This window comes from Rhincodon typus, chromosome 26, assembly GCF_021869965.1.
Source record: "Rhincodon typus isolate 14 chromosome 26, sRhiTyp1.1, whole genome shotgun sequence".
Taxonomy (NCBI): Eukaryota; Metazoa; Chordata; class Chondrichthyes; order Orectolobiformes; family Rhincodontidae; genus Rhincodon; species Rhincodon typus.
In genome coordinates, this window is record NC_063357.1 from 31,006,383 (window position 1) to 31,034,050 (window position 27,668).

General features: G+C 40.3%; 1 protein-coding gene across 6 annotated transcripts in view; it reads left to right on the forward strand.

The window, feature by feature from the left end:
- Positions 1–27,668, forward strand: part of mtmr4 (myotubularin related protein 4) — a 141,868-nt gene that overhangs the window by 100,810 nt on the left and 13,390 nt on the right. For all 6 annotated transcript variants that reach the window (XM_048612531.1, XM_048612530.1, XM_048612534.1 and 3 more), the window contains 8 exons: positions 11,106–11,219; positions 15,464–15,645; positions 17,869–17,997; positions 19,824–19,935; positions 22,683–22,878; positions 24,484–24,669; positions 25,715–25,885; positions 26,267–26,418. In XM_048612531.1, coding sequence (XP_048468488.1) covers positions 11,106–11,219; positions 15,464–15,645; positions 17,869–17,997; positions 19,824–19,935; positions 22,683–22,878; positions 24,484–24,669; positions 25,715–25,885; positions 26,267–26,418 — 1,242 coding nt within the window. The remainder of the gene's footprint in view (positions 1–11,105; positions 11,220–15,463; positions 15,646–17,868; positions 17,998–19,823; positions 19,936–22,682; positions 22,879–24,483; positions 24,670–25,714; positions 25,886–26,266; positions 26,419–27,668) is intronic.

Here is a 27,668-nt window from a genome sequence, read left to right on the forward strand (position 1 = left end):
CATAGCGAAGATTTTGTATAGGTGCTCTTCCTGTTTCTTGTGTAGTTCTGGCGTGTTGCAGTGAGCATATAATTAAATAGATGGCAAAGCAGAAAACCTCAAGGTGAAATATGACTATACATCCAGTCGAACTCATTGGTACTTTTCATTTTCCAAGAGCTAGTTTCATCATTACTAGCGCTACATCAACCCTCAAACGGAACACTTCATCACAGAAGTGCCTTTGCATGTATCTTGCCCTGCTGTATCCAATGAAGTTGTCCTGAGAGATGGTTGAATGCAATGTGTTTAAAAGTTAAACGCACTGTGCTGAAATATGAGGCCATTAGTGTACTTAAGACTCAAACTACAATGTGCTGAGAGGCTGAATTTCGAGTTGCTGCTTTAGGTGGTAGTACAGTTCTCAGTAGAATTAGCAACCTGAACCTGTTTTGCTTGCTTGGCATCTTTGCACACCAGTACTTTTCTTGATGGTGTTTAATGCTGAAATGTCCCTTTCAACTTAAACGATTGAGACTGACAGACTGGTGAATGATGGTTTGAGAGTCTATATTCCTGATGGCCAAAAAGGTAACAGATGAAGCTTTGGTGAATGGATGAATTGATTGGAAGTGTGTTGACTAATACGATCAATTGTGGGATTCACAAATCTCTATGATGCATTCATCAGTGTCATCGCCAGTGTTGTTCTTACAGTTATTCCCCACTAGAGGCTGCTGTTAGATTTGATCATCTTCATGTACAGATCTCAATTGTTCTGTTCGTGGTTTATAGGATACAGGTTATTGTCTATATCATTGACTCTGTAAAAGCAAGAGGTTAACTTTTGAGCAAATTTATTTCATAAAGAATGTCAAAGATATTTTATATTGCAGAGAGGACAGCGAGATGGATGGGGTCTTAGTGAGCAATGGATTAGAATATCTCCTTAACCACTGAAGTTTAAGGATTGAGAAATTTAAAGGGGTTGGAGTGGGTGAATTCAGTGTTTTAAGATCAGGTACAGGTCAGAAGCAGAGAAGAGGAGAGAGAATGGATTATTTTAGAAATTAATAAAAGCCAAAGAAATGATGGAATTTAAAACTTTTAAAATCTTCTCCAACAATTCATTGCCTCCAAAGTCATTCACTTTGAGAGCCAAGGAGAGTGATCATGAATACCTGGCAATTATGGCATTATTCAGAATACTTAGGACCTTGATCAGATGGGCCAGTGGGCCGAGGAGTGGCAGATGGTGTTTAATTTAGGTAAATGTGAGGTGTTGAATTTTAGAAATGCAAATCAGGGCAGGACTTACACACTCATGGTCATGTCCTGGGGAGGGCTAGTGAACAAAGAGACCTTGGAGTGCAGGTCCGTAGTTCCTTGAAAGTAGAGTTGCAGGTAGACAGGATAGTGAAGGAGGCGTTTGGTACGCTTGCCTTTATTGTTCAGTGCATTGAGTATAAGTTGGGAGGTCACGTTGCGGCTGTATGGGACATTGGTTAGGCCACTTTTGGAATAATGCATGTAATTCTGGTCTCCCTGCTATAGGAACAATATTGTGAAACTTGAAAGAGTCTAGAAAAGATTTACAAGGATATTGCCAGGGTTGGAGGGTTTGAACTTGTATGGAAAGGCTAAATAGGCTGGGGCTATTTTCCCTGGATTGCCGGAGGCTGAAGGGGTGACCTTTTCGAGGTTTACAAAATTATGAGGAACATGAATAGAGTGAATAGCCAAGGTGTTTTCCCCTGGGTGTGGGAGTCCAAAACTAGAGGGCATAGATTTAAGATGAGAGGAGAATGATTTAAAAGAGACCTAAGGGGCAATGTTTTCATGCTGAGGGTAGTGTGTGTATAGAATGAGCTGCCAGAGAAAGTGGTGGAGGCTGGTACAATTACAACATTTAAAAGGCATCTGGATAGGTATCTGAATAGGAAGAGTTTAGAGGGATATGGGCTAAATGCTGGAAAATGGGACGAGATTTAATTTAGGATATCTGGTCAGCATGGATAAGTTGGACTGAAGGATCTGTTTCCAAGCTGTACAGTTCTGTCTCTAATTGTTAGACTTAATTCTGGGGTTAATTAAATGCACATGAAGACGCTGTATTTGCACATTTAGCAAAACTCCTGCTAAAGCCAAGGACAAGATTCTATTTTTACAAAGCTAGCACTGCCGCACATCATCCAGGTAAATATGGCAATTTATACTTCTTTGGAAATCACTTCCTCATCACAGTTTCTGATTATTTGAATATTGTACGGATCTTTCCCAAACTTAGTTTTGCAGCAACTTTGTGCCCATAAACTCAAAGCGAAAGTGTGTGTACAGATAATACACACACCACTCCCAAACCACTGTGTGTGTTTTTGAATTACACAGTTAACAAACCAGTTTGCTGGAGTGGACTGATTCCTTCCCTTGATCCATTCTTCCATTTACCATGAAATAAATCCACAGCAACGTGATATTGCAAATTATAAGTTAGATTGTAGACCGGAAGTCTCAGGAAAACCTGCCCTTTAAATAACAAATAAACAAGTCGTTTATTGCAAAAGAACTTGCTCAAACAGACATTATTAACAAAAGGTTTTAACATGTGAAAATGTCCAACTGCCCCTTATTGGGATTGTACTATAAATCTCCCAGTTGTCAGTGGGAAATTGAGAAACCAATCTGTAAGGAGACCTCGGTTATCTGTAAGAATAATAGTGTGGTTATGGTAGGGATTTTAACATTCCAAACATAGACTGGGACTGCCATAGTGTTAAAGGCTTGGATGGAGAGGAATTTAAGTATATACAAGAAAATTTTCTGATTCAGTATCTGGATATACGTACTAGAGAAGGTGCAAAACTTGACCTACTCTTGGGAACTAAGACAGGGCAGGTGACTGAGGTGTCAGTGGGGGAGCACTTTGGGGCCAGTGACCATAATTCTATTAGTTTTAAAATAGTGATGGAAAAGGATAGATCAGATCTAAACCTGAAAGTTCTAAATTGGAGCAGGCCAGCTTTGACAATATTAGGCAAGAACTTTCAAAACTTGATTGGGGGGGTGCATATTTGCAGGTAAAGGGATGGCTGGAAAATGGGAAGCCTTCAAAAATGACATAACAAGAGTCCAGAGACACTGTGTTCCTGTAATGGTGAAGGATAAGGCTGGTAGTTGTAGGTAATGCTGGATGGCTGGAGAAATTGAGGTTTTGGTCAAGAAAAAGGAGGAAGCATATGTCATGTATAGACAGCAGAGCTAGAGTGAATCCCTAGAAGAGTATAAAGGCAGGAGTATACTTGAGAGGGAAATCTGGAGGGCCAAAAGGGGTCAGGAGGTAGCCTTGGCAAAAAGTTTTAAGGACAATCCAAAAGGGATTTTACAAAAACATTCAAGGACAAAAGAGTAACTAGGGAGAGAATAGGGCCCCTTAAAGATGAACAGAACCTCCTATATGTGGAACCTCATAAGATGGAGGAGAAACTTGACCAGTATTTTGCATCAGTGTTTACTGTGGAGAAGGATATGGAAGATAGAGAAGATGGGGAAATGGATAGCAACATCTTGAAAAATTCCATGTTACAGAGGAGGTGGTGCTGGACATCTTAAAATGCATAAAGGTGGATAAATGCCTGGGACCTGATTAGGTGTACCCTAGAACTCTGTTCTAGGCTGTATAGGACATTGGTTAGGCCACTTTTGGAATACCTTGTGCAATTCTGCTCATAGAAGCTATGAAGTGATTGCTGGGCCCCTTGCTGAGATATTTGCATCATCGATAGCCACAGGTAAGGAGCTGGAAGACTGGATGTTGGCTAACGTGGTGCCACTATCTTAAAAAGACAACCTTAAGAAAGATAAGAAGGTAAGGAAAAGCCAGGTAAGCCTGACATCGGTGGTGGGTAAGTTGTTGGAGGGGATCCGGAGGGACAGGATTTACATGTATTTGGAAAGGCACGGACTGATTAGGGATGTCAACATGGGCTTTGTACATAGGAAATTGTATCTCACTAACTTGATTGAGCTTTTTGAAGTAGAAACGAAGAGGATTGAGGAAGGCAGAGTGGTGGACGTGATCCATATGGACTTAAGTAAGGCATTCGACAAGGTTCGTCATGATAGACTGGTTAGCAAAGTTAGATCACATGGAATACAGGGGAAACTAGGCATTTTGATAGAGAACTGGCTCAAAGGTAGAAGACAGAGGGGTGGTGGTGGGGGGTTGCTTCTTAAACTGGAGGCCTGTGACCAGTGGTGTGTCACAAGGATCGGTGCTGGGTCCACTGTTTTTCATCATTTATGTGAACGATTTGGATATGAACGTGGGACAAATGGTTCGTAAGTTTGCAGACGGCACCAAAATTGGAGGTGTAGTGGACAGTGAAGAAGGTTACCTCCAGTCCAACGGATCTTGATCAGATGGGCCAGTGGGCCGAGGAGTGGCAGATGGAATTTAATTTAGATAAATGAAGTATTGCATTTTGGAAAGGCAAATCAGGGCAGGACTTGTACACTAATGGTGAGATCCTGGGGAGTATTGCTGAACAAAGAGACCTTGGAGTGCAGGTTCATAGTCCCTTGAAAGTGGAGTCACGGATAGATAGGATAGTGAAGAAGGCATTTGGTATGTTTGCCTTTCTTGGACAGTGCATTGAGTATAGGAGTTGGGCAATCTGTGGTGGCTGTATAGGACATTGGTTAGGCCACCTTTGAAATACTGTGTGCAATTCTGATCACCCTGCTATAGAAAGGATGTTGTGAAACTAGAAAGGGTTCAGAAAAGATTTCAAGGATGTTGCCATGGTTGGAGGGTTGTAGGGAGAGACTGAATAGGCTGGGGCTATTTTCCCCACAACGTTGGAGGCTGAGGAGTGATCTTTTTGAGGTTTATAAGATCTGAGGGACGTGGATAAGGTAAATAGCCAAGGTCTTTTTACTGGGGTGGCAGAGTCCAAAACTAGAGGGCATAGGGTTAAGGTGAGGGGGCCGGATTTGGAAGGGAGCTAGGGAGCAACTTTTTCAGTGTGGTGCGTGTATAGAATGAGCTGCCAGAGGAAGTGGTGGAGGCTGGTATTATAACATTTAAAAGACATCTGGATGGGTATATGAATAGGAAGAGTTTAAGAGGGATATGAGCCAAATCGTGGCAAATGGGCCTAGATTTATCTTGGTTATCTGGTCGGCGTGGATGAGTTAGACCGAAGCGTTTGTTTCTGTGCTGTACATCTGTGACTCACTCTACCTTTCATGAAAAATCATACAATGCCCTTCAAGCATGATAAAATTTAAAACTCTGCAGAGTACTTCCTTGAACGTATTTTGGCCAAGTGACAGTTACATTGAGGAAAATATATTTGTTTTCAGATTGTCCCAAATGCTGGATTACAGCTGAAATCACTTATCACTCGATATTGGAACTGGGGGTTTTTCCTGGCTCATTTGTAGCTGGCTTAATTCTATCTTCCTAGCTATAGTAGTGTATCAATTGTCTTCTCCTTTAAGGATGCCACATTTGTAGTAATATTCTTTTTATTAACTTGTAGAATGCATGTAGTACTTACTGCCCACCCTGAAATGCCCTGCAGTAGGTTATAGTGGGCGCTCTTCTTGAACTGCTCCAGTTTTCAGACACCCACGATACAGCTAAGCAGGGAGCTTCAGGATTTTAACTGAGAAAAAGTGAGGAAACAGTAGTATCGTTCCAAGTCAGGATGGTTTGTGACTTGGAGAACTTGCAAGTGATGGTGTTCCCATGCATCTGCTGCTTTGTACTTTTTGGTGATATAGGTCATTGCTTTGGTGCTGTCAGAGAAACCTTAGTGTGTTACTAAGTGCATCTTGTAAATAGTTCACACCTCTGTGCTTTGGCGAAGGGTGTGAATGTTGAACATAGTGGATGGGATGCCAGTTAAGAATGTTGCTTTGCTTTGACTTGGATATGATGAGTTTTGTGTTGTTAGAGCTGCATTAGTCCAGGCAGGTGGAGAATATTCTATCACATCCCTGACTTGTGCTTTGTAGATGGTGGACAGGCTTTGAATGTCAGGAGGTGAGTTATTTGCTATAGAATTCTTAGCCTCTGACCTGTTCTTGTAGCCATAATATTTAGATGACTAGTCTAGTTTTTGATCAATGGTAACCAGGATGTTGATGGTGGGGAATTCAGCAATGGTAGTTCCATTGGACATCAGGGGGCGATGGTTAGCTTTTCTATGTTTTGTAGATGGTCTTTGCCTTGTAGTTGCCTTGTAGACAGAAATATTACTTGTCACTTGTCCAGGTGGTGGGACTGGTTGTCCAGGTTCTTTTTGCATATGGAATGGACTGCTTCAGTATCTGAGGAGTCATGAATGGTACTAACGTTGTGTAATCATCAGTGAAGATTTCCATTGATGTTTTGAAAGAGGGAACGTCATTAATGTAGCAGCTGAACATCATTGAACCTAGGATGTTACCTGAAGGAACTTCTGCAGAGATGTTCTGGAGCGGAGATGACTGACCTCATAACAACCATCTTCTTTGTGTTGGTATGATTCCAAGCAGTGGAGAGTTGTCCCCTGATTGCCGTTGTTGTTTTGCTAGGGCTCCTTGAAATCACACTGTGCCAAATGTTGCTTTAATATCAAAGGCAATTACTGTTATCTCACATGTGGAGTTCAGCTCTTTTGCCCATGTTTGGACAAAGCCTGTAATTGAGGTCAGGAGCCAGGTGGTCCTGGCAGAACCCAAACCGAACATCAGTGAGTGGGTTACTCATTTGCAAGCAGTGCTCCATCACTTTACTGACAATCAAGAGATGATTGATAGGACTGTATTGACTGGGTAGATTTATCCATCCTTTTGTGTATAGGGCATGCCTGGGCAAGCTTCCACATGGACCAGGAGAACCATGACTCCGACTGAGACAACACCAAGATCCTGGGACAGGCTAGGCAGAGACAAGCACGAGAATTCCTGGAAGCATGGCACTCCACGAAGCAGGCTATTAATAAACACATTGAACTCGACCCCATATACATTCCACTACGGAGGACACCTGGAAGTGAGGCGATCCATCGCAACGGACCTCAGAGTAGATGACAGTTTTGTTGCTGTGCTGGAACAGCTTGGCGAGGAATACAGCTAATTCTGGAGTGCAAGACTTCAGTATGTTGTTAGACCTATACCCTTTGCAGTATCCAGTGGCTTCAGCTGTTTCTCAATGTGGAATAAATAAGTTGAAGACTGGCACCTGTGATATGGCAGTCCTTAAGAGGATGGTAAGATGGGTCAGCCACTCGGCACTTCTGCCGAAGGATGGATGAAATGTTTCAGCCATATTTTGCATTGATGCACTGGGTTCCTTCATTATTGAGGTTGGAGATACTTGTCAAGCCTCCACCATCTGTTAGTTGTTTAGTTGCTCCCCATCATTTGCAACTGGATGTGTCAGAACTGCAGAGCTTAAATCGGATCTCTTAGTTGTGGGATACAGTGGAACTTCAGCTTTCAAAATCAGGGAATGAGGGCAGCAGTGGCTATTTTTCCCTGTAACGCATTCTGTCTATCTGTGCTCAAAACACCTACAAACTGAGTGATGTGACCTTTCTGTGAAAATGCAGTTGGTTCTGCTATAACGTGATAGTTCCATTCTCGTGCAATCTCGCATTATAAGAAGATCACACAATAGCCGTGCCATTTAAACTAATGAGGCTGGAATTATGTTATAGCTAATACATGTAAGGAAAGTTCACGTTCTACAAGTAGCAGTTTACATTCTTCAATCGCCTTAAAGCCAATTCGCGTGGAGGAATCTCAGGTTACAGCAGAGCCGACTGTATTGTAAACTTAGTAACTCCTGAGGTTGGTTGGCTCGCCGAGCTGGTTTGTTGTTCCGCAGACATTTCGTTACCGTGCTTGGTAACATCCTCAGTGCAGCCTCTGATGAAGCATTGGTGTGTTTTCCCGCCTGGCTTTTAAACTCTGGCGTCCGTTGCGATGGATCGCCTCACTTCCAGGTTTCCTCTGTAGTGGAATGTATATGGGGTCGAGTTCACTGTGTTTATTAATAGCCTGCTTCGTGGAGTGCCATGCTTCCAGGAATTCTCGTGCTTGTCTCTGCCTAGCCTGTCCCAGGATCTTGGTGTTGTCCTAGTCGGAGTCATCGTTCTCCTTGTCCATGTGGATTGAGATGAATGAGTATTGGTCGTGTCTTTTTGTAGCCAGTTGGTGTTCATGTACTCTTGTTAGTTTCCTTCCTGTTTGTCCGATGCTGCACTGAGGATGTTACCAAGCACGGTAACGAAACGTCTGCGGAACAACAAACCAGCTTGGCGAGCCAACCAACCTCAACACCCACAACCTGAGCTACAAATCTACTCCAAAAACTTAGTAACTCCAGTCAAGTAGCTTGTGTTAGAGTCATAGAGCTGTACAGCATGGAATCAGACCCTTTGATCTAAATTGTCACACTGACCAGATATCCCAAGTTAATCTAGTCGCATTTGCCAGCATTTGGCCTTTGCTAATCATATGCCCATCCAGATGCTTTTTAAATGTTGTAATTGTACCAGCCTCCACCACTTCCTCTGGCAGCTCATTCCGTACACGCACCACCCTCTGCGCGAAAAAATTTCCCCTTAGGTCCCTTTTAAATCATTCCCCTCTCATCTTAAACCTATGCCTACTAGTTTTGGACTCCCCTACCCTGGAGAAAAGACCTTGGCTATTCACCCTATCTAAGCCCTTCATGATTTTTTAAACTTTTACAAGGTCATCCGTCAGCCTCCGATGCCCCAGGGAAAATAGCCCCAGCCTATTCAGCCCTCCCTATAAGCTCAAACCCGCCGACCATGGCCACATCCTTGCAAATCTTTTCTGAATTCATTCAAGTTTCACTACACCCTTCCAAAGCAGGGAGACCAGAATTGCGCACAGTATTCCAAAAGAGGCCTAACCAATGTCTGTACAGGTGCAACGTGACCTCCCAACTCCTCTACTAGTTGCATGGACCAATAAAGGTAAGCATACCAAACGCTGCCTTCACTATCCTGTCTACCTGCAACTCTACTTTCAAGGAACTATGAACTTGCACTCCAAGGTTTCTTTGTTCAGCAACACTGTCCAGGACCTTACCATTAAGTGTGCAAGTCCTGCCCTGAGTTGCCTTTCCAAAATGCAACACGTCATATTTATTTGAATTAAACTCCATCTGCCACTCCTTGGCCCACTGACTCATCTGATCAAGGTTCCTATGTACTCTGAGGTAATCTTCTTCGCTGTCCACTACACCTCCAATTTTGGTGTCATCTGCAAACTTACTAACTATATCTCCTGTGTTCACTTCCAAATCATCATATAAATGACACCAAGCAGTGGACCCAGCCCCGATCCTTGTGGTGCACTGCTGGTCACAGGCTTCCGGTCTGAAAAGCAACCCTCGACCACCACCCTCTGTCTTCTACCTTAGAGCCAGTTCTGTATCAAAATGCCTAGTTCTGCCCGTATTCCATGTGATCTAACTTTGCTCATCAGTCTACCATGAGGAACCTTGTTGAGCGCCTTACTGAAGTCCATATAGATCACGTCCGCCGCTCTGCGTTCATCAATCCTCTTCGTTACTACTTCAAAAAACTCAAATCAAGTTAGTGAGACATGAGTTCCCATGTACAAAGCCATGTTGACTATCCTTAATCAGTCCTTGCCTTTCCAAATACATGTAAATCCTGTCCGTCAGGACTCCCTCCAACAACTTGCCCACACCAATGTCAAGCTAACTAGTCTCTCATTCCCTGGCTTTCCCTTACCACCTTTCTTAAATAGTAGCAGCACCTTAGCCAACCTCCAGTCTTCTGGCACCTCACCTGTGGCTATCAATGATGCAAATATTTCAACAAGGGGCCCAGCAATCACTTCATAGCTTTCCACAGAGTTCTAGGGCACACTTGATCAGGTCCTAGGGATTTATCCATCTTAGTGCGTTTTAAGACTCCCCAGCACTGCCACCTCTGTAATATGGCTTTTTTCAAGACGTTGCTATTTATTTACCCAAGTTACCTCCTCCACAGTAAACACTGTAAAATACCCATTTAGTATCTCCCCTATCTTCTGCGGTTCCACACGTTGGTGGTCTTGCTGATCTTTAAGGGGCCCTATTCTCTCCCTAGTTATCTTTTTGTAGTTAATGTATTTGTAGAATCCCTTTGCATTCTCATTAACCCTATTTGCCAAACCTATCTCATGTTCCATTTTTGTCCTCCTGATTTCCCTCTTAAGTGTACTTTTATTGCCTATTTCCTTTGTAAAATGCAACATTTATCCTTGTTTGAGAAGTGCTATTTTAAAAGATTCCATATGTATGTCTAACAGATGGTATAAATTAATACTTCAAATAACACAGCTTCATAATAAATGTAAATGCGCAGATTCAGAAGAAGGTCTAGAATCTTCAGATGTCTACATTATAATATCCATGCATGTGATAGCTTGCCACAGTGTGAATATACACATGCAAGGAACCTGAATCTTTTGTTGTGAGGCACATAATGGTTTTGTGAAATATTATGGTATCTTTTAATATAATGTACACAGGAGGTGTGTCATGAGTAGTATAATGTATGTACAAGTTCCAAAACCTCAGTCCATATGATATGTATACTGGGAGCCGCTGCTTCTATTGTATAATCTTTATACTTGGAGCCCTGGATGAGCTCATGCGTCCGATAACTTTGTGCATCATCACCTGGAACCATTTCACATTGGGATTCTAGTATAGTGTAAGTAAAGTTTGTGTGGTTCAATGAATACATGGAAAATTAGAACTAATGTGTCCAGATATGACAGATACACAGGGGAACTGAAGCTCCAAAGTATGTGTTGTGTACTATATGTATAGGGTGCTAAAAATGTAATGTATGTAACATAATGTATGTATTTACTCTGGAATTATGGTGCATGAATTGCATAGACACAATGTTCACAGTATCAGTTGCAACGTTGTGGACTAAATTGCAGGGGTTTAACAAGTGTTGATACTCTATTCAAAGTTGTTTTGTGTCTTCATATTGATCATTTATTGTCTATATTTCAAGCATAAGACAGTGTTGAAACAAACTCACTTTTCTAACACTGTTATATTTAATTTGCAGGTTGTGTGCTAGTTACCCCCAAAAACTGCTAGTTCCAGTGTGGATCACGGATAAAGAATTGGAAAGTGTAGGGACCTTCAGATCTTGGAAAAGGATTCCTGTAGTCGTTTACAGGTGACCTTCTTAAATCTTAATGATGACCTCTATATTACCTGTAAGAAGCTCTGTTTGGAGGCATTTATATTCCAAAATGACCAAATTAGATGGATTTATTAGTTTTCTACAAATTCAATGCACCATGTTAATGAATTCCATTTATTGACAGTCTCAAAAGGTAATTGAATAAAAAACCGACAACTGTATTCCTTGTGGAACTTGCAAGTCACTAATAAAATTTAAGTTTGTTCAGAAATTCATGGTTCTAGAATACATTTAAGCTCCAGAAAGCAGCCAAATGTTTAATCTATCTGTGAAGAGTAATGAGTTCTCAAAGTATTCTGGTAACATTTCTCCCTTAGCATCTCTTTTTCTTAAAGAAGAGTACATGGGGTCCCCAATTTACAAACATCTGACTTAGGAATACTGTTACAACAAACTACAATTTCACCAGCACCTTATGAACTGGCACGCTTGATTAACTGGCAAAATTATATACCTCAAATACTGCAAAGTTTGCTGTATTATTCTGTCCAATTATTATAGTTTTTAAACTTAATTACCTCAATGTAAATATACTTGTTCAATCGAAATATCAACAGTTGATTTAATTTTAAGTCCATTTTTCCTTACATAACATGATCTAACACAAGGAAAATGTGTAATGGGATTCAGTAACACGGGTCATACTTTGTAAGGAGAATTGATATTTTAAAATTTTATTCTTGCTTGGAATGTGAGTATCCTGGTGAGCAGACCATTTATTGCCTGTCCCTATTTGTCCTTGAACTGAGTAGCTGGCTAGTTGAGAATCAAACAGTCTGATAGGTGCCTTATTATGACTAGGTGAAGAAAAGTGAACTGTCTCCCCTCTTTTTAACCCTAACTGCAACAAAGATTTTAATGTATTTTTAACATGCCACTTCAAATAAAATATAGTGTGATAGTTCACCAGAATTGATTAAGTAGCCATTTACAAAGTCTTATTGAGTGAAAGGAAGAGTTTGCTGAGCTTACTTAGATACTTGTGTTGTCTTTTTGTGCTTTGCCGTCTCAGCCCCAGGTAGCAGGTTCGTATTACTACTGAGATAACAAGGTGTAGAGCTGGATGAACACATCAGGCCAAGCAGCATCAGAGGAGCAGGAAGCCTGATGTTTCGGGCCTAGACCCTTCTTCAGAAAAAAACAAATCATATTACTACTGTCTTGCTTTGTCATTTAGCACATTGACAAAGTCAAGAAGCTTTGATCATGTTTCTCTTTAGGCCTCGGTTAAGTCAAGGGGGATATTCAGGAATCCTGGCATGGTAAGTTAAGAACAGCTTGTAATACTAGACCAGGCCTGCTGGGGGCATTCAGTCAAGAGAAGATACTCATAAGGAATGATAACTGAATGGCAGACAGCACACCATCTGACTTGGCTATTTATGCCCTATTGTGGGCTGTTTCCTTCTGGAATGAAGAGGAGCTGGTATTAAGGAATATGAAAGTGAGTGGTACAAGTGGGGAAGTGTCCTGGATGAGCGAATAGGCAGTGCAAAAAGCATGCAGGGTTAATGGTGTCAGATTGGGGTGATTGAGAGCGAGTGGGGAGCACCCCATGGGCAATAGTGAAGGTGATAGAAAATAAACCTTGGTGGAGGTGGGTATGTAGCAGAGATAGAATGAGGTATTGGACAGAAGATTGTGGCATCTATACAGGAGGAATGGAGAAGGACATTGATGTTTTTGCAGTGTTGTGCATTCCTCCAGATGACTGAGACTGCTATAATTCAGATGCCAACTTCAGACTAGGCTGGTTTAGTCTGGTGTTGATGCCTCTACTGCTGGTCCTGGGGAGCAGCAAGTTCTCCTTTGGCACCACCCCATCCAGGGCCCTGCTCACAAAGCAGGACCATGATTTCCCCCTTTTTGCAATGTCCTGGGCGATGTCATGAACAATGCAAGACAGCTCAAGACTGACAGTGTTTGCCTGGGTACACAACAGGCTTTTAAAGATGATGTGGGCACAAGGGATGGTAGTAAATCCTCTGATATTAGCTAAATGGTGACTTGTTTTGGGAACTGCTCACATTAAGTTGAAGGGGGAATAGGACATGAAAGATGCCATAGAGTCATGGTAGGAAATTAAAGAGGTGATTTTAGCACGACTGGATGAGAGAACTTGCTATGTGACAAATCCTTGATGAAATTGACACTTGTTCAAAAAAGCGTAAGATTCAGTCCAGTGTTTTCTCTACCTGTCAAGATGACTTCCTGGAAAGGAGTCTGTTTTACTGTCCTTGCTGAATTGCAACCTTTCTATGATGGTTCAAATAACAAGGTCCATAAATTAAATTAGTAATTTATAAGTAAAGAGGTCAGTATTTTAATCTAAGGCTAACAGAATTGTGAAAAAAATCATGAGGAAGACACAGTAGGAACACCTTTTGCAACAACCTGCCTTCGACCTGGTAGCATTTCTGAAAAAGGGTCCCGACCCGAAATGTCAACTTTCCTACTCTTCTGATGCTGCCTGGCCTGCTGTGTTCCTCCAGCTCCACACTGTATTATACTAGACCTGGTAGAATTTCCTTAACTGCTTATAAAATGCCCACCGTTTATGTTTAAAGACATGTCAATATCGGAAATAAACTTCAGCACTACACAGTGCTATGCTATCAGTATTCTTTCAATTTTACCTGTTGTGTTTGGGAAAAAGTGATGATATCTATTGTTTTTGAAATATATTCCAAGAGCAGGAACCAGAAAGTATGGAAAATATGGAGCATGAACAACACCTCACTGCCGGCAGCCCGTTCAGTGCATCTTAAACTCTAATCCTAATCCATCTCTATCCTTGTAGTAAGAGCATTGCTTAATTTAGTATTGAGTTTAACAGCTTCAAGGATACCAGGTCTACATTCTAATCTCTACACTGTTACACCATGCATGACTTTAGTCTTGCTGACCTAGCGTGGAGCAAAATAACCGATGTTTGTACAGCTGAGCCCTGCCCAGTGACCTATTGAAAATCATACTAGATGAAAAAATTGTTATCGATGAAGTCCTGTGGTTGAGTAACCTGTATGTATTGTGTAAACCATGTAGAGAGAAATTGTTTTTGGCAGTTGAAGGGAATCCTAGTTCCAAAAGACTGTAAAAGAAAGATAAACTGACATTACTTAATTTCAGTGATGCAAGCCAGAGACAAAACAGTTGCTTTGGTTGTTTGTATTGCAACTTATTGCTGAAACAAGTATACCTTAAATAATTTCCCTTTTCATGAATTTGATTGCTTGTTACCAGATATGTGTTCATTCATTAAGAATGGCCATGACCACTGGATCCTGCCCTTCCTGCTGCAAGCTCTTCTCCAGCCCATAGCAGATATTCCCACAGCCTAGCACAGGACAGAATAGGGGACACTGTTTTAAAGTTGGGGGTCGCTCTTTTAGGACAGATGAGAATTTGTTTTTTCTGAGGGTTGTCCAGCTTTGGAATTCTCAGCCTCAAGGCAGTGGACGTAAGTTTGAGTATCTTTAAGGCAGGTCCAGATAGATTTTTCATCCGGTAAGGAATCAAAGCTTATCAAAGATAAATGGGAACAGCCATGATCTTTCTGAATGTCCGAATAGGCTGAAAGTGTCAAATTGCCTACTTCTGTTCTTAATTCATATGTTTTTATGTCATGACCACTTAAGCACAGTACCAGAAGCTAGCTAGTATTTGTGCAGCAACACTACAACAAGTGATTCCATGAGTGAGAGAGAATTTTTAACAAGGGAGTAAAGGAGCAAAAGGCTATGGTGGATATCTTCAAATATTTGGATAATTTTGAAATACAAGTACTCATGGCTACATTTTCAGTTTTCCGCCCGTGATTTTTCAACCACTTCAATAAAAACAGAAAATTGCATGTGCACAGTTATTCAATATACAGTTTGTTGGTGAGGCTCCATACTAGGACGTAGAAGCAGAAATACTGTTAGTCATAGTCAATTAACAGTTTCCAAAATTCTGGATTTTAAAGTTAAGTTTTTGTTTGCATTCAACTACAGAAGAAGTGCTGCTATTGCCAGTCATGGAAGTGCAATATCATGTCTTTCTTTCTGCTTGAGGTGTCCAGGGAGTTTTCAGCATAATTTCATTTGTGTGAGACTTTTATTGAAGGCCACAATTTTGAATGTTGTGAATGGAAAATGTTCTGAAATATTTGACATCTTTCTGGTGGACTTGTTTGCAATGTTTCCACATACTAACAATGTTAAATTTTTCTCCAGGCACCTGCGGAATGGTGCTGTGATATCACGTTGCAGTCAGCCCGAAATCAGTTGGTGGGGCTGGAGAAACGCGGACGATGAATATTTGGTGACATCCATTGCTAAAGCCTGCATTTTAGACCGAGGGAAACTCAATGGAAAGAACAGAAATGAGGGAACTTGTTTGTCCGACACTGACTTTGGTGAGATTGCAGACCAGAGACCTATCTTATGCCTAATTGAGAAACTTGAGCAATTTATGGCCCAAATCGCTTTGTATCTCCTCTCCTAAGGGTACTAATTCATGCTAGAATAAATCACAGCTACCTTCCAGCACCTCTTCAAGTGGTCATTTAATGTCGATTAACCTAGGCGATATGTAGAGACATCACAGCGAAGCTTATTCTTCGCAGCATTGTTGATACTTTCCCTATAGATGGCATTACACAGCTAGAAAGTAGGATTTTTTTCACATACTTAAGACTGCAGATGCAATATGAATAATTGAGCATGCAGCACTGGCTTTTAAGTCCACAATTATTCAAAATTTTGGTTCCATAAGATGATGAAATCAAAATTTAATGAGCAGTTGCACGAGCGGTGAGACCTACAAAGTATTCGCATTTTTCACCTGCAGAGGAATAGGAAGTCTTAAATGGAATTTAAATGGAAAGAAAGGAAATAAAGTAGATGTTTTGGAGGTTTGATGAACCAGAAAGCAGTGCCATTTACTGATGGAATACTGTTTCATACCCATGGTCTTCCACAATGTAGAATATATCCCAGCTGCATCATTGAAGATAACAGATATTTTGTTGCTTGAAGAAAGTGGTAGCTGGAGCAATCAGCTGCCATCACATTTGTCAGATCTGAAAAGTTGCTGTATTATTGTGAAGCTACACTTCCAAGATTCTTCTCAACTTCCTGCTGCCACCTATGTCTGGTGGATAGTCTGTTGCCAACAAGGATTCAGGAAACAAGTGGAGTTAGTTTGATCCTTCATTTAAAAAAAAAGGTGACAAGCACCAGTGGGTGGAACTTCCGTTGTTACAGGGATTGACAGGGTAGATGCAACCAGGCTGTTTCCTCCAACTACAGGACGGTTTGGAACCAGAGTTCATGTTTTCAGAACAGGCGATAGGCCATTTAAATCTGAGATGAGCAGGAATTCCCTCACTCAGGGTGAGACCTTGAAATTATCTACCCCAAAGGGCTGTGGAGCCTCGGTCATTGAGTATATCGAAGGCAGAATTTGACATATTTCCAGATATTAAAGATGTGAAAGGAAAGGGAATAATGCGGGAAATGATGTTAAGGTGGAAGATCAGCCAAGATCTAGTTTACTGGCAGAGCAGATTTGACACTGAATGAATGGCCTCCTCCTCCTGTTCCAATTTCCTATGTTCTGTCAGTTTCAGTGCATTTCTGAAAAAGCAACAAATGGGGTCATAGACCAGTTCTGTCAAGTCTACAATCCATATTGAAAATTGCTAGAAATTTCAGTCTTGGAATTACTATTCTTGGACCCCAGCCTGCTCTGGTAAAGTTCTTAGGCTACTCCATGAGATCAACGTTTGTCTCCGCTGCTCAGTGTGGAGTGAGTACTTTAGTCAATTAAGATCTCAGTTGAGAATCCAAATGGTGTTGATTCCCAAAATACTTACTACTAAACATTGCTGCTGATCAGTTAGTTGTGACTGAAATTACTTTCTTACTTGACCTTGGAAAACCAGTGTGTCAGTCTGAGCTCTGTCACTTCAGGTGTGGAGTACCTCTGATGCACCACTGTAGATGGAGGAAAGGGAAGTGTAATCTTCAACAAATTTTTAAAATGACTTTTTTGTCAGAATTTGGGGTAGAGAGTCATAGCAGCAAGTCTGTCTTTTTTTAAATTCACTTGTGGGGTGTATATGTTGCTGGCTAGTATTTATTGCCTGACCTTAGCTGCCCTTGAGAAGGTGGTGATGAGCTGCCTTCCTGAACCGCTGCAGTCCATGTTCTGTAGGTAGACTCACAATGCCTTTAGGGAGGAAGTTCCAGGATTTTGCCCCGGTAATGTGAAGGAATAGTGATATATCTCCAAGTCAGGAAGTTGAGAGACTTGAAGGGCAACTTGTAGGTGATGGTGTTCCCATGTAGCTGCTGCCGTTGTCCTTCTAGATGGAATTGGTCATGAATTTGTAAAGTGCTGTCTAAGGATCGTTGACGAATTTCTACAGCGCATCTTGTGAATAGTACATGCTGCTGCTTCTGAGCATACAGGCCTGCCATAATTCTCCTCGCAAATGTCGGTTTGTTTTTCAATGGTGGAATTATTCATGTGTTATGGGTTACAGTTGGAAATGATAGCTGATGTTACTGGCTACTAAGAATCAAGCTGATCACTGGAATGAAGTTAGAAATTAAAATGTAACAATCTCTTCTAGATTCATCCATGTCTTCTGGGTCTGTGGCGGAGGGTGGAGGGGCACCACAGAAATTGCTTATTTTGGATGCAAGATCATACACTGCCGCTGTAGCCAACCGAGCGAAGGGTGGAGGTTGTGAGTGTGAAGGTATGCATTACATGCGAACACAGCTTGTCCTCCTGATCCTGAGAGATACTTCAAATCCTTTGCTCCATTGATTTATACTGAACAAGCTTTAAGCAGAATGTGGTAGGAGAGTTTTTGTTTGCCTACATAGACTATAAGGGTGAAGGCCGGAGCAAGCACAGTCAAGACGTAACTATCCAGAAGAGGAAACCTAGGGGAAGCTTGGCGTATGCGTGTCTCATTCCGTAGGGACTGTTCCTTTCAACTTGTTCATCCATCTGCAAGGAGGAACACAACAGTGGGTTCTTCTGAGGTTAGTAGATCAGACTTCCAAGTGCAAACTGCAGTTAGCGATAGAGAAAATTGGCAGCCATCTTCTGGAAGTAATGGCGAAAGATTTTAGCCTGAAATGTTGATTTTCCAGCTCCACATTTATTGATTCTAGCTTCCAGCATCCACAATCCTTACTGTCTCCATCTTCCTGGAAGCGCCGTGTAGATGAAGCTTGCTTAATTTTCAACCATTTAAAAGTTACTTTCAGTAATGAAGCTACCATTGAATGTGGCTTTCAAAATTAAACCAGCCCTGCAAGTATTTACGTGCTCATGGCATTTTCCTTCTTGAGACTAGGTGATCCACTAGAGGGGGCCTCAAAGCGTGTTTTCTATTGCTATATATTAGCAAAACATGTTACTTAATGAACAATGCAGAAGCCATACAGAAAGTTCGAAGACCCCATAAGATATTTTTTAGATAGCACTGGCTCCTGGGATTGCTGTTTGAAGCGTAGGATCCAAAAAAAAGATCAGAAAATCTATATCCTGAGTTATGTTTGTAAGCACATATTAAATGAATTTAATTGAAATAAATTTAATATGTCTTTTAATTTATTATTGGTGTTAGTTTGAATCATTTTTCGTAAGACAAAGTATTAACTTGAATGTCTTATTTACAATTGAGTGCCATGAATGAGTGGGACTGGATCTTTCAGAGGATAGATGTTAGCGTACATTACTCTTTGGATTTTTTTGGACTTCTGATTTTAGATGTGTCTTGGGGACTGTGGGCATGAGTGAAATGTGAAAAGACATTTTAATGTTTTAAGATATTTGATTTTGGTTTGTTTGGCGCAATCATAATATTTAGTGCCTTGAAATCCATAGGTAATATTGTAACACACCCCTTGTCCACTAAACTGACTTGAAATGATGGGAATGGAGTTCGAAAAGAAGGGCCATAATTGAACCACTGGTGTCACGCACGTACTGATCAGATTAGAGAATTGTCTCTCCAGTTCAATATTGGGAGCCAATTGTTTGTGATCATTTAATAACCCATTTAAAGCTGCATTGGAGAGTCTTTAGAATAATTTTGGTTGGATAAATTAAGATTGGTCATACAGCTCTCATCTGTAAAATTATGATAGGAATTAATGATTATTTTCCTTGTCTTGTAATACATTAGAACTGGATACCAGCTTCCTCAGGAGATTGTATTATAATGTGGCAAACTAGTTATCCAGGCTTTATATCATGTTCAACTTGTTAACGTATTGATGAGCACCTCCGTGGAGTGAACAAATCACTTGAACACTCATTAGGTGCTGCACTGGTGGGGATAATAGGCTTTCATGAATGAGTGAACTTGTTGGGCTGAATAATTCTTTTACTTGTATGTATCTTTGTGAGCTGCGATTTCCTGATACATATAACCTATTAATTGTTGGCTCAGGATTTGGCTAGTCATTTTTTTCTGTAGAAAAAGGTAAAGGTTCCCTGCAGCCTAGACAGTACCACTGAATTACTGCATACTGCACCTTGATTTACTGACTTTTCTGTTTACTGCAGAATATTATCCAAACTGTGAAGTGATGTTTATGGGGATGGCCAACATTCACTCAATCAGGAACAGCTTCCATTCACTCCGAGCTGTCTGCAGTCAGATGCCAGATCCTGGAAAGTGAGTGCCATATTTCTACCAGTATAAGCAGTTTCGTGACAAAGTTTCATATCCACCTATCTTGCTACTTGCTGAGTTTGTTCTCTACAGAACATACAACCTTTAACTAATAAGTATACGGTTTTAGAAAGCATGTACTGTCTGAATTGTCTATGTACATACAAATGAGCAATTTCTTAGTATCTTTGTAGAGAAAAAAGCCTCCCATAGGGAGAAAGAAAAGTAAATGGCAAAACAAAAGAGATGATAAATCGGATTCTCCAGCATCTGCAGTTCCTACTATCTCAGATGATAAATCTTACTTTTACTTAAATAGGTTACTTAAGGAAGGTCTTAAAAGATGAGAAGGAATCAATGGGAAGAAGATCTTAAGGAGAGAGTTTGTATGTAGGGTGTCGTAAATGGATATATTAGTTTTGTATGGCAGACCGCGTTGTGTGAGCTGTGTGTAATGTAGGAATGTGATGACAGCTCTTTTGATTGAAGTTTTACAGACTTCATTAAACATAACTATTTACAAGGCACAGTAAAAGAGGACATGCTGCTGCAGCCTAACATAATTGGCCTTCATTCCTTTGAGATCTGGCACCATGATGACTTAGCTGCTTTTGCACATGCTCAGTGACAATCCTTAGAGTAATGATACAATTCCCTTTAGATCTCCTTGAAGTTCTTTTACGGTATTCCAGTTAACTGCTATCATGTTGACATGTGCTGTTGACGCCACTTGCCCAACTACCCCCATCCACCCTCCATAAATCTCTTTGATTTGAAGCCTTAATCTCTAGCAGAATTCTCAGCAGTCTTGGAGGGTGTACAGGATGCATGGGCCTTCTTGTTGTCCGCGAGGGTGAGCACAGCAATGACCGTTGCACTGCAGCTAAGAGGATTTCTGGAACTCCCTCAGAAAGAAAAGTACATCATTGTTGGTGAGGAGAGATTCTTGTGGATCAGGGTTTATGCGAGTTTCCTGCAAAGCACTGTGATCTGCAGGCGTGATGCCAAATTTAGTTCACTCCCTCATATAATTTTAGTCTTTTTTTTCAGAAGATCATCTTTATACTGCAGATGAACTTCATCCTTAACAATGTGTCACCCTGATAGTCTTCTGCAAACTTAAATTACTTTTCTACTGAGGCGTGTCTTTTTAAAATGCAGTATTGTCACTCAATTGCAAGTGAAAATTTTCATTAGCTAATGGTGCATAGTGATTTTTGGGCTTTAACCATCTCCATAAACCCGAGACATTTGCCTCCTTTACGATATCTCTTTGCTGCGCCACTTGTGAGAGAATATTGGCCAACTCTGCAAGTAATTTCTGGAAGCATGCTTTAAGCTTTCCTTTTGTAGTCTAAGGTTTGGTTACATTGTGTGCCTGCTAATAGACAGACTTTTAGGTCAACTATCGATTTTAAATTAATCAGACTACAACCATTCATGTTAAATTTTGATCTGTTCAAACTCTTTGATGCTGTAATCTAAGCTCTGTCAAAGGTATTCCATGCTTTTTGAAGCTCTAAATTTAGATCCCCAGGTAAAACATCTCGAGGGGGTATGATGCATGTTTATATTTTGCATTTATACATAATGCAGCTTATCAATTTCACTTACTTCCATTGGTGATTGAACTAGTGTACGGTTTTTGCTTTTGCTTCTGTTTCCCTGTAGCGATTTGACCTTCTAGGCGAGGAGAAATTTCTTCTAACTGTGGCTGTGGTTGCTGTTCCGGCACCTCCTTGGCAGACTCTCTAAAATAGGGAAAACAGCTTAACTTCTTCTTTACTTCCTTCATGAAAGGGATGATTCTCCTTTATAAGAGACAGCTGAGGCTTCTGGAATTGTCAGCTGAATCCATGGTTTCAAACCCCATTAAATGAATGATGTTGATGCCTGCAGCTGTATCCTGTAAGAACAAGCCAGTGTCTTCTGGTGGCTAGTCACCATCTTTGGTGCTTTTGTACCTTCACTTTTGTAGTTTCTCCCTTGTAAGTTATTATTGGAGAAACTGCTTTTGTAGTCCTAAGGCTGGAGTGTTTGCAGTGGAAAGTAATACTTGGCACATTGAATCAACTTCAGTGCTTCCAGTGTTTTCTAACTAAAGAATATTTAAAGCAATGCATGCAACTCCACTTAATAACAAAGCATAATGTCTAGGAATGATGTACAAAGTCTCTGTAATCTCTCCTCCATTGTAGCAAAGTGTAGTATGCATCTGCCCTTTCATTTTGATTTTAATACCTTTGGTGCCCCCAAATTGAATATAGGATGGTCCAAGATATTTTTTTTTCCTTAACCATGGCATAGCCTCCAAAAGATTGGCTGCATCCATCCCTGTGCCAATTGGAAATTTTCTTGTCATTTGCCATTATATGTTGCAGTGGACTTGCAGGAGAAAGATTTTATTCTGCCTCACTGTGTTCCTTACAGTTTGGACACACACAAACTGCTGTTGTCAGTGTTTAATTTGCTGCTGTTTAGCTATGATGTGATTTCTCTCTAAGAACCGGAGACACACTCTTTTTCTTTAAAAAATTAACTGGATGGTTGGGTTCCTATCAGGTGGGGTTTCTTAATGGTATCAGCTGTGCCCAGTTTCTTCACGTGCTTGCTTTGGTTACATTTGAGTGTTTGTTCCTTCCACATCCCTGCAAGTATCTTTGATTAACTGTAATAATTTATTCATTGCAGCTGATTTTGTTTTTTTTCCCCTGTTATTATTGATGTTTTCCGTTGCCTTTTGTTGACAGTTGGCTTTCAGCTCTGGAGAGCACCAAGTGGCTGCAGCACTTATCTGTGATGTTGAAGGCAGCTATGCTGGTTGCAAATGTGGTGGACAGGGAAGGGAGGCCAGTCCTTGTACACTGCTCTGATGGATGGGATCGCACTCCACAGATAGTCGCGCTGGCCAAGATTTTGCTAGACCCTTATTATAGGACAATTGAGGTATGATCAAACCTCGTATTTTACTGATACTGATCTCGTTATGGTGCAATTTGCTACGTTTTGTGCTACGATTTAAAATACTCCAAACTGACTCAATATAATCCAAATTTGCTCAATGTTTGAAGCCCTTTCAAGAGCTCATTCCTTCTGTCCAAGAATGAGTTGCAGCTTTTGAAAGTGAAAGATGTTGTGTTTAGGGAACTTCTCTGACTTGACTGAAAGGCCATATGTTAGGAAGAGCAATACACTAACTAACTGAAATGAGCAATGCTTCTGTTTTTTAATAGTTTGAGAGTAAGCTTTAACTGAGAAACCGGACTTCAACATTTTGCTCTTGCTGTATAATTTGTTCAGAATTCTGAGCTGGAGCAGCACAAAAAGTTGATAAATAGGACTAAAACTGGGAATAGCTTATTCTGAAACAGGCATCCAAAGGTGGGAAAAGGCAAAGAAATTGAAGCCAGGCAAGTAATTTAAACCACAACAATCTTCTCAGCAAAAGACATATTCAAGTAATGTAACAAATCTATGCTGTTCTTTAGAAATCCTGTCCTGAAGTTGTCCAGCTGGACTAAATTGCTCACTGTTGCTCAATCTTTATATAGGAGACTTCGTTTTATTAATTTTTATCAAATTTAAGTCGTTGCTAATGGCTGGATCACCGGGTAACTGAGTTTCATCAATGCAACTTGGCACCTACACCCATATAACATGCTAATAACTTTTTTTAAAAAAACTGATCAAAGCTACCCGTAGAATTATGTCTCAAATGTACAAAACCCACATCTAGCCTTTTACGCATTTTTTGTGAACTTCATGTTCCTCAAAGATACTTGGTTGTATTGAAGACCTTGATGTACCACCAATGCAATAGTTTGCGTCCACACCAGCAAACCTATGGCCCTTCGTCTTGTCAAGTAGTGGTATTAGCATTTTGGGTCTGAGCATCCTCAGTTCAGTTGAGGTTGCTCAAACTCATTTCACAAAGGAACATGACATCCGTAAGGCCAGAGATTTTCAACCCATTGATGGGTTGGATTTGGATATGGGCATTTGACTTATCTATCGTAATTATAGGCATTGTTGCAACTGGAGTTATTGTGTTATTTATTATGATAAAACTTATTATCATTGCTCACATATTCATTTTGAAGTAATGCCATTCGTTCAGAGTGACTGAGTTAGGTTTGTGATTATCATCTAGAAAAGAAGTGGTATAAAAGTAGAGGATTTCTTATCACCATAACCAAGATACAATAAGTAACTTGGGACAATATGATCTCTCTGACTTCGATATGTATTTTTCGATGGGAGTGTGATCGCGAGAACATGAATCCATCATTGAATCTATGGGAAGCTAATTGAATCAGAAACTAGTATTAATCTGAAACATTGGAAGTAAGTGGATCCGCTAACATCTATAACAGGACTGGCTATTGAAATGAAGTCCCAACATCAAAAGTGACCCCCAAAATTAATAATTTTTTCTCTCTAATTTCCTAATGGAAGTTTTACAAGTTTTAAATTTGGTGTACAATATTGTCATTTTATTGTCATGCTGTCACTAGATCTTTGAATACACTAATACTGTTTCTTATTTTACAGGGATTCCAGGTTCTGGTGGAAACAGAGTGGCTGGATTTTGGTCATAAGTTTGGTGACCGATGTGGCCACTCTGAAAATCTGGATGACTTGAGTGAGCAATGCCCAGTATTTCTGCAGTGGCTGGACTGTGTTCATCAGCTTTTGAAGCAGTTCCCTTGTCTCTTTGAGTTTAGTGATGCTTTCCTAGTAAGTCCTCTAAGTAACAAGAATGTGTGTTTAATCAATAAACAACTCCACTTTTATAGCTAAACCATCTTGCAATTGTATAGTAGTTGTAACCTAATAAAATCTCTCGAGGCTTATCACAAAAGCACTTATATACAAACTGCTTAAAGTACAATTAGGACAGATGGCCAAAAGCCTAAATGGAGAAATGTGATTTAAGCTCATCTGAATGGAGGGAAGAGAGTTAACCAGCTGCTGATATTTAGAGAGGGAATTATTGAGTTTAGAGTCTAAATAGCTGAAGGTATGTTTACTGGTGGGGCAGTCGCAGAATCTCAAGTGGCTAGAATTAGATGTGTGCAATTATTTTGGAGGGTTGTGGACCTGGAGGAGACTAAAATGAGAGGCTAAGGCTATGGAGGGACTTGAAAATTAAACTTCAGAATTGACGTATTACTTGACCAAGTGACTGAGATCCAGTGTAAGTCATCAAGCGCTTATTTTGGGGAAGGAATAAAAGCAACTTAGCACCATATACCCTTATAACATGCTAATAACTATAGATAATCTCCCAGAAAAATACTTGGCTTTCTCTAAAGCTCAGTTCTAAGGCAAGGGTATCATTTTCATATCCTGCAGCAACTTTTTCTCACTCATGGGCAAGATGCAAGGAAAGAATTGTTTAGTGTACAATCACGGCCTCACTAATAGTCTTAGTCTTTTTTTCTGGATTTCTTTTGGTCTCAATCAATCCTACTGTAGTAATTTGTTCTTTCAAACTTCAAAATACACCATCCAACATATTCCTTGTTTTTCCTAATTATTTGTTAAGCTGTTACAATCTTTGACTCCTTCAGATTTGCTACATTCATGACAGTTCCAAAACCCAAACTTTGGTATTGTTAGTTTCTTTTACATTTTGAATCTCGTTGGCCTACTGTTTGGTCATGGACCCTTCAAATTTATTTCTCACTATTAATAGTGTATTGTTAAATTTATTATTAATATGGAAATATTTCGGTGGAATTTTATGCCTAAGACTAATGTCCTGTTTATTTCTCCATAGGTAAAACTGGTGCAACATACATATTCGTGTCTCTATGGAACATTCTTGTGTAACAATAGCAGAGAGCGAGAGGCACGCAACATCTATAAGCGCACATGCTCAGTCTGGTCCCTGCTACGAAGTGGCAACAAAAACTTCCAAAATTACCTGTACATCCCCAGTGGTGAAACGGTGAGCAACATTCAAATCTATCTTAGTCAAGGCCACCCTAAATGTAAAAGGCTAGACACTTGAAATTCAAGCATAAACTATTGGAAATACTCATGTAGCATCTGTGGAGAGAAACGTTTACACTTTAGGTTGTGATGACCCTTCATCAGAATTGATACTGCTTGACCTATTGAGTATTTCCAGCACTTTGTTTTTATGATCCTAAACGTAAGTTTGTTCAGAGTTATCTCCACATAGGGTAGATCAAGAATAGTATGCATGACTTAGTATTACAATGGGTGATTCTTTTATTTCAGTGGTAATCTTTAATACTGTTATGCTGTGACAGACGGGAATGAGAAATTGTGCTAAAAATATAAAAGCTGTAATTTCTCTTGACAGGTTTTACACCCAGTGTGTCACGTTCGGGCACTTCACGTGTGGACAGCTGTGTATCTGCCAATTTCATCCCCATGTGTGCCAGCTGGCAGTGCTGACCTGTGCCTTTCCCGAAGTGGAGCAGCAGAGGAACGAACTGGAAAGTCATTGGACAGGTGTGTAGACTGTTTACTATTCCTGTCGGTTGTTTTGAAATGCAATTAATCTATATTGGGCCTTTACAACTCAGATTAATGCAATAGCTTTTAATAGGATTTGGATGCATTGAGAAAGCAAACATGTAATCCAGTGAGCTTTTGATGGATTCATGGAATAGTGCACTTCAGATCCGCATCCTATCTTGGCAAGTCATATTTAGGTCTTTCAAAGAATAATTTAGTTAGTTCCACTCATCTGCTTTATCCCCATATTTGTACATTTGTTTTTCCGTCAAGTATTTATCCATTTCCATTTTGAAGGCTACCTTTGAATCTGTATGCTAGACTCTATTAGATGGTATGTTCTAAATTCTAACCAATTGTGCAAAAGTTTTATTATCATGGCTGCTGGTTACTCTCCCAATCTGAATTTGTCATCTCTAGTTATCAATGTTTCATCCATTGGAAGCAGTTTCATTATTTACTCTATCCAAACACTTAAACCCCTCTATCAAATCCCTTACCCATCTCTGTTGTAAGAGAAACAACCTCAGCTTCTCCAAGCTATCTACATAACTGTAATCTCTCGCCTTTTTTGTCCAACATTTCACCATTTTATGATGTCCCTCTTGAAAGTCAACCCCATAGTTGCTCCTTACTGAACACTCAACAGATGACAGTGTTGCAAAACTACTGTAGTTCATTTGGAAAAGAGATCCGTATCAGTGAAGAATTCAGTTTCTCGTGGCAATATAGAGCAGCAGTAATTGAGCATTGACCAAAATTTGCATTCACTGCCAGTAGGGGAGGGAGAGAATTAAGCATAGTTGATGCAGTGGGTAAATCTTTTAAGATGCCTAACGGGTTATTTTCTTGTTAAAATATGACAGAAAAAGTAATTGGCTTGCAGAAGAATCTATTCTGAGTCTCCATGAAGAATCTTAAGACCTGGTTTTGTGATGATCAAAATTTGTGCAATTATAACTTCATGTAACCTTCAAGAAATGCAGGGTTAAACTTTCCATTAGTCTGAATCCTGACAATTCAGAATGCAGAATTTTAACCAAATGTAACTATAGCATACAAAGCTGCACTCTACCTCCTAATCGTGAAAGACTATTTCTGCAGAATAACTTTGACAGACCTGAACTAAACTGTGAGAGCCCATGTAAGAGTTCTTCTTCAGAAGGGTCACTGGACTTGAAACATTAACTCTGCTTTCTTTCCATAAATGCTGCCAGACCTGCTGAGTTTTCCAGTAACTTCTG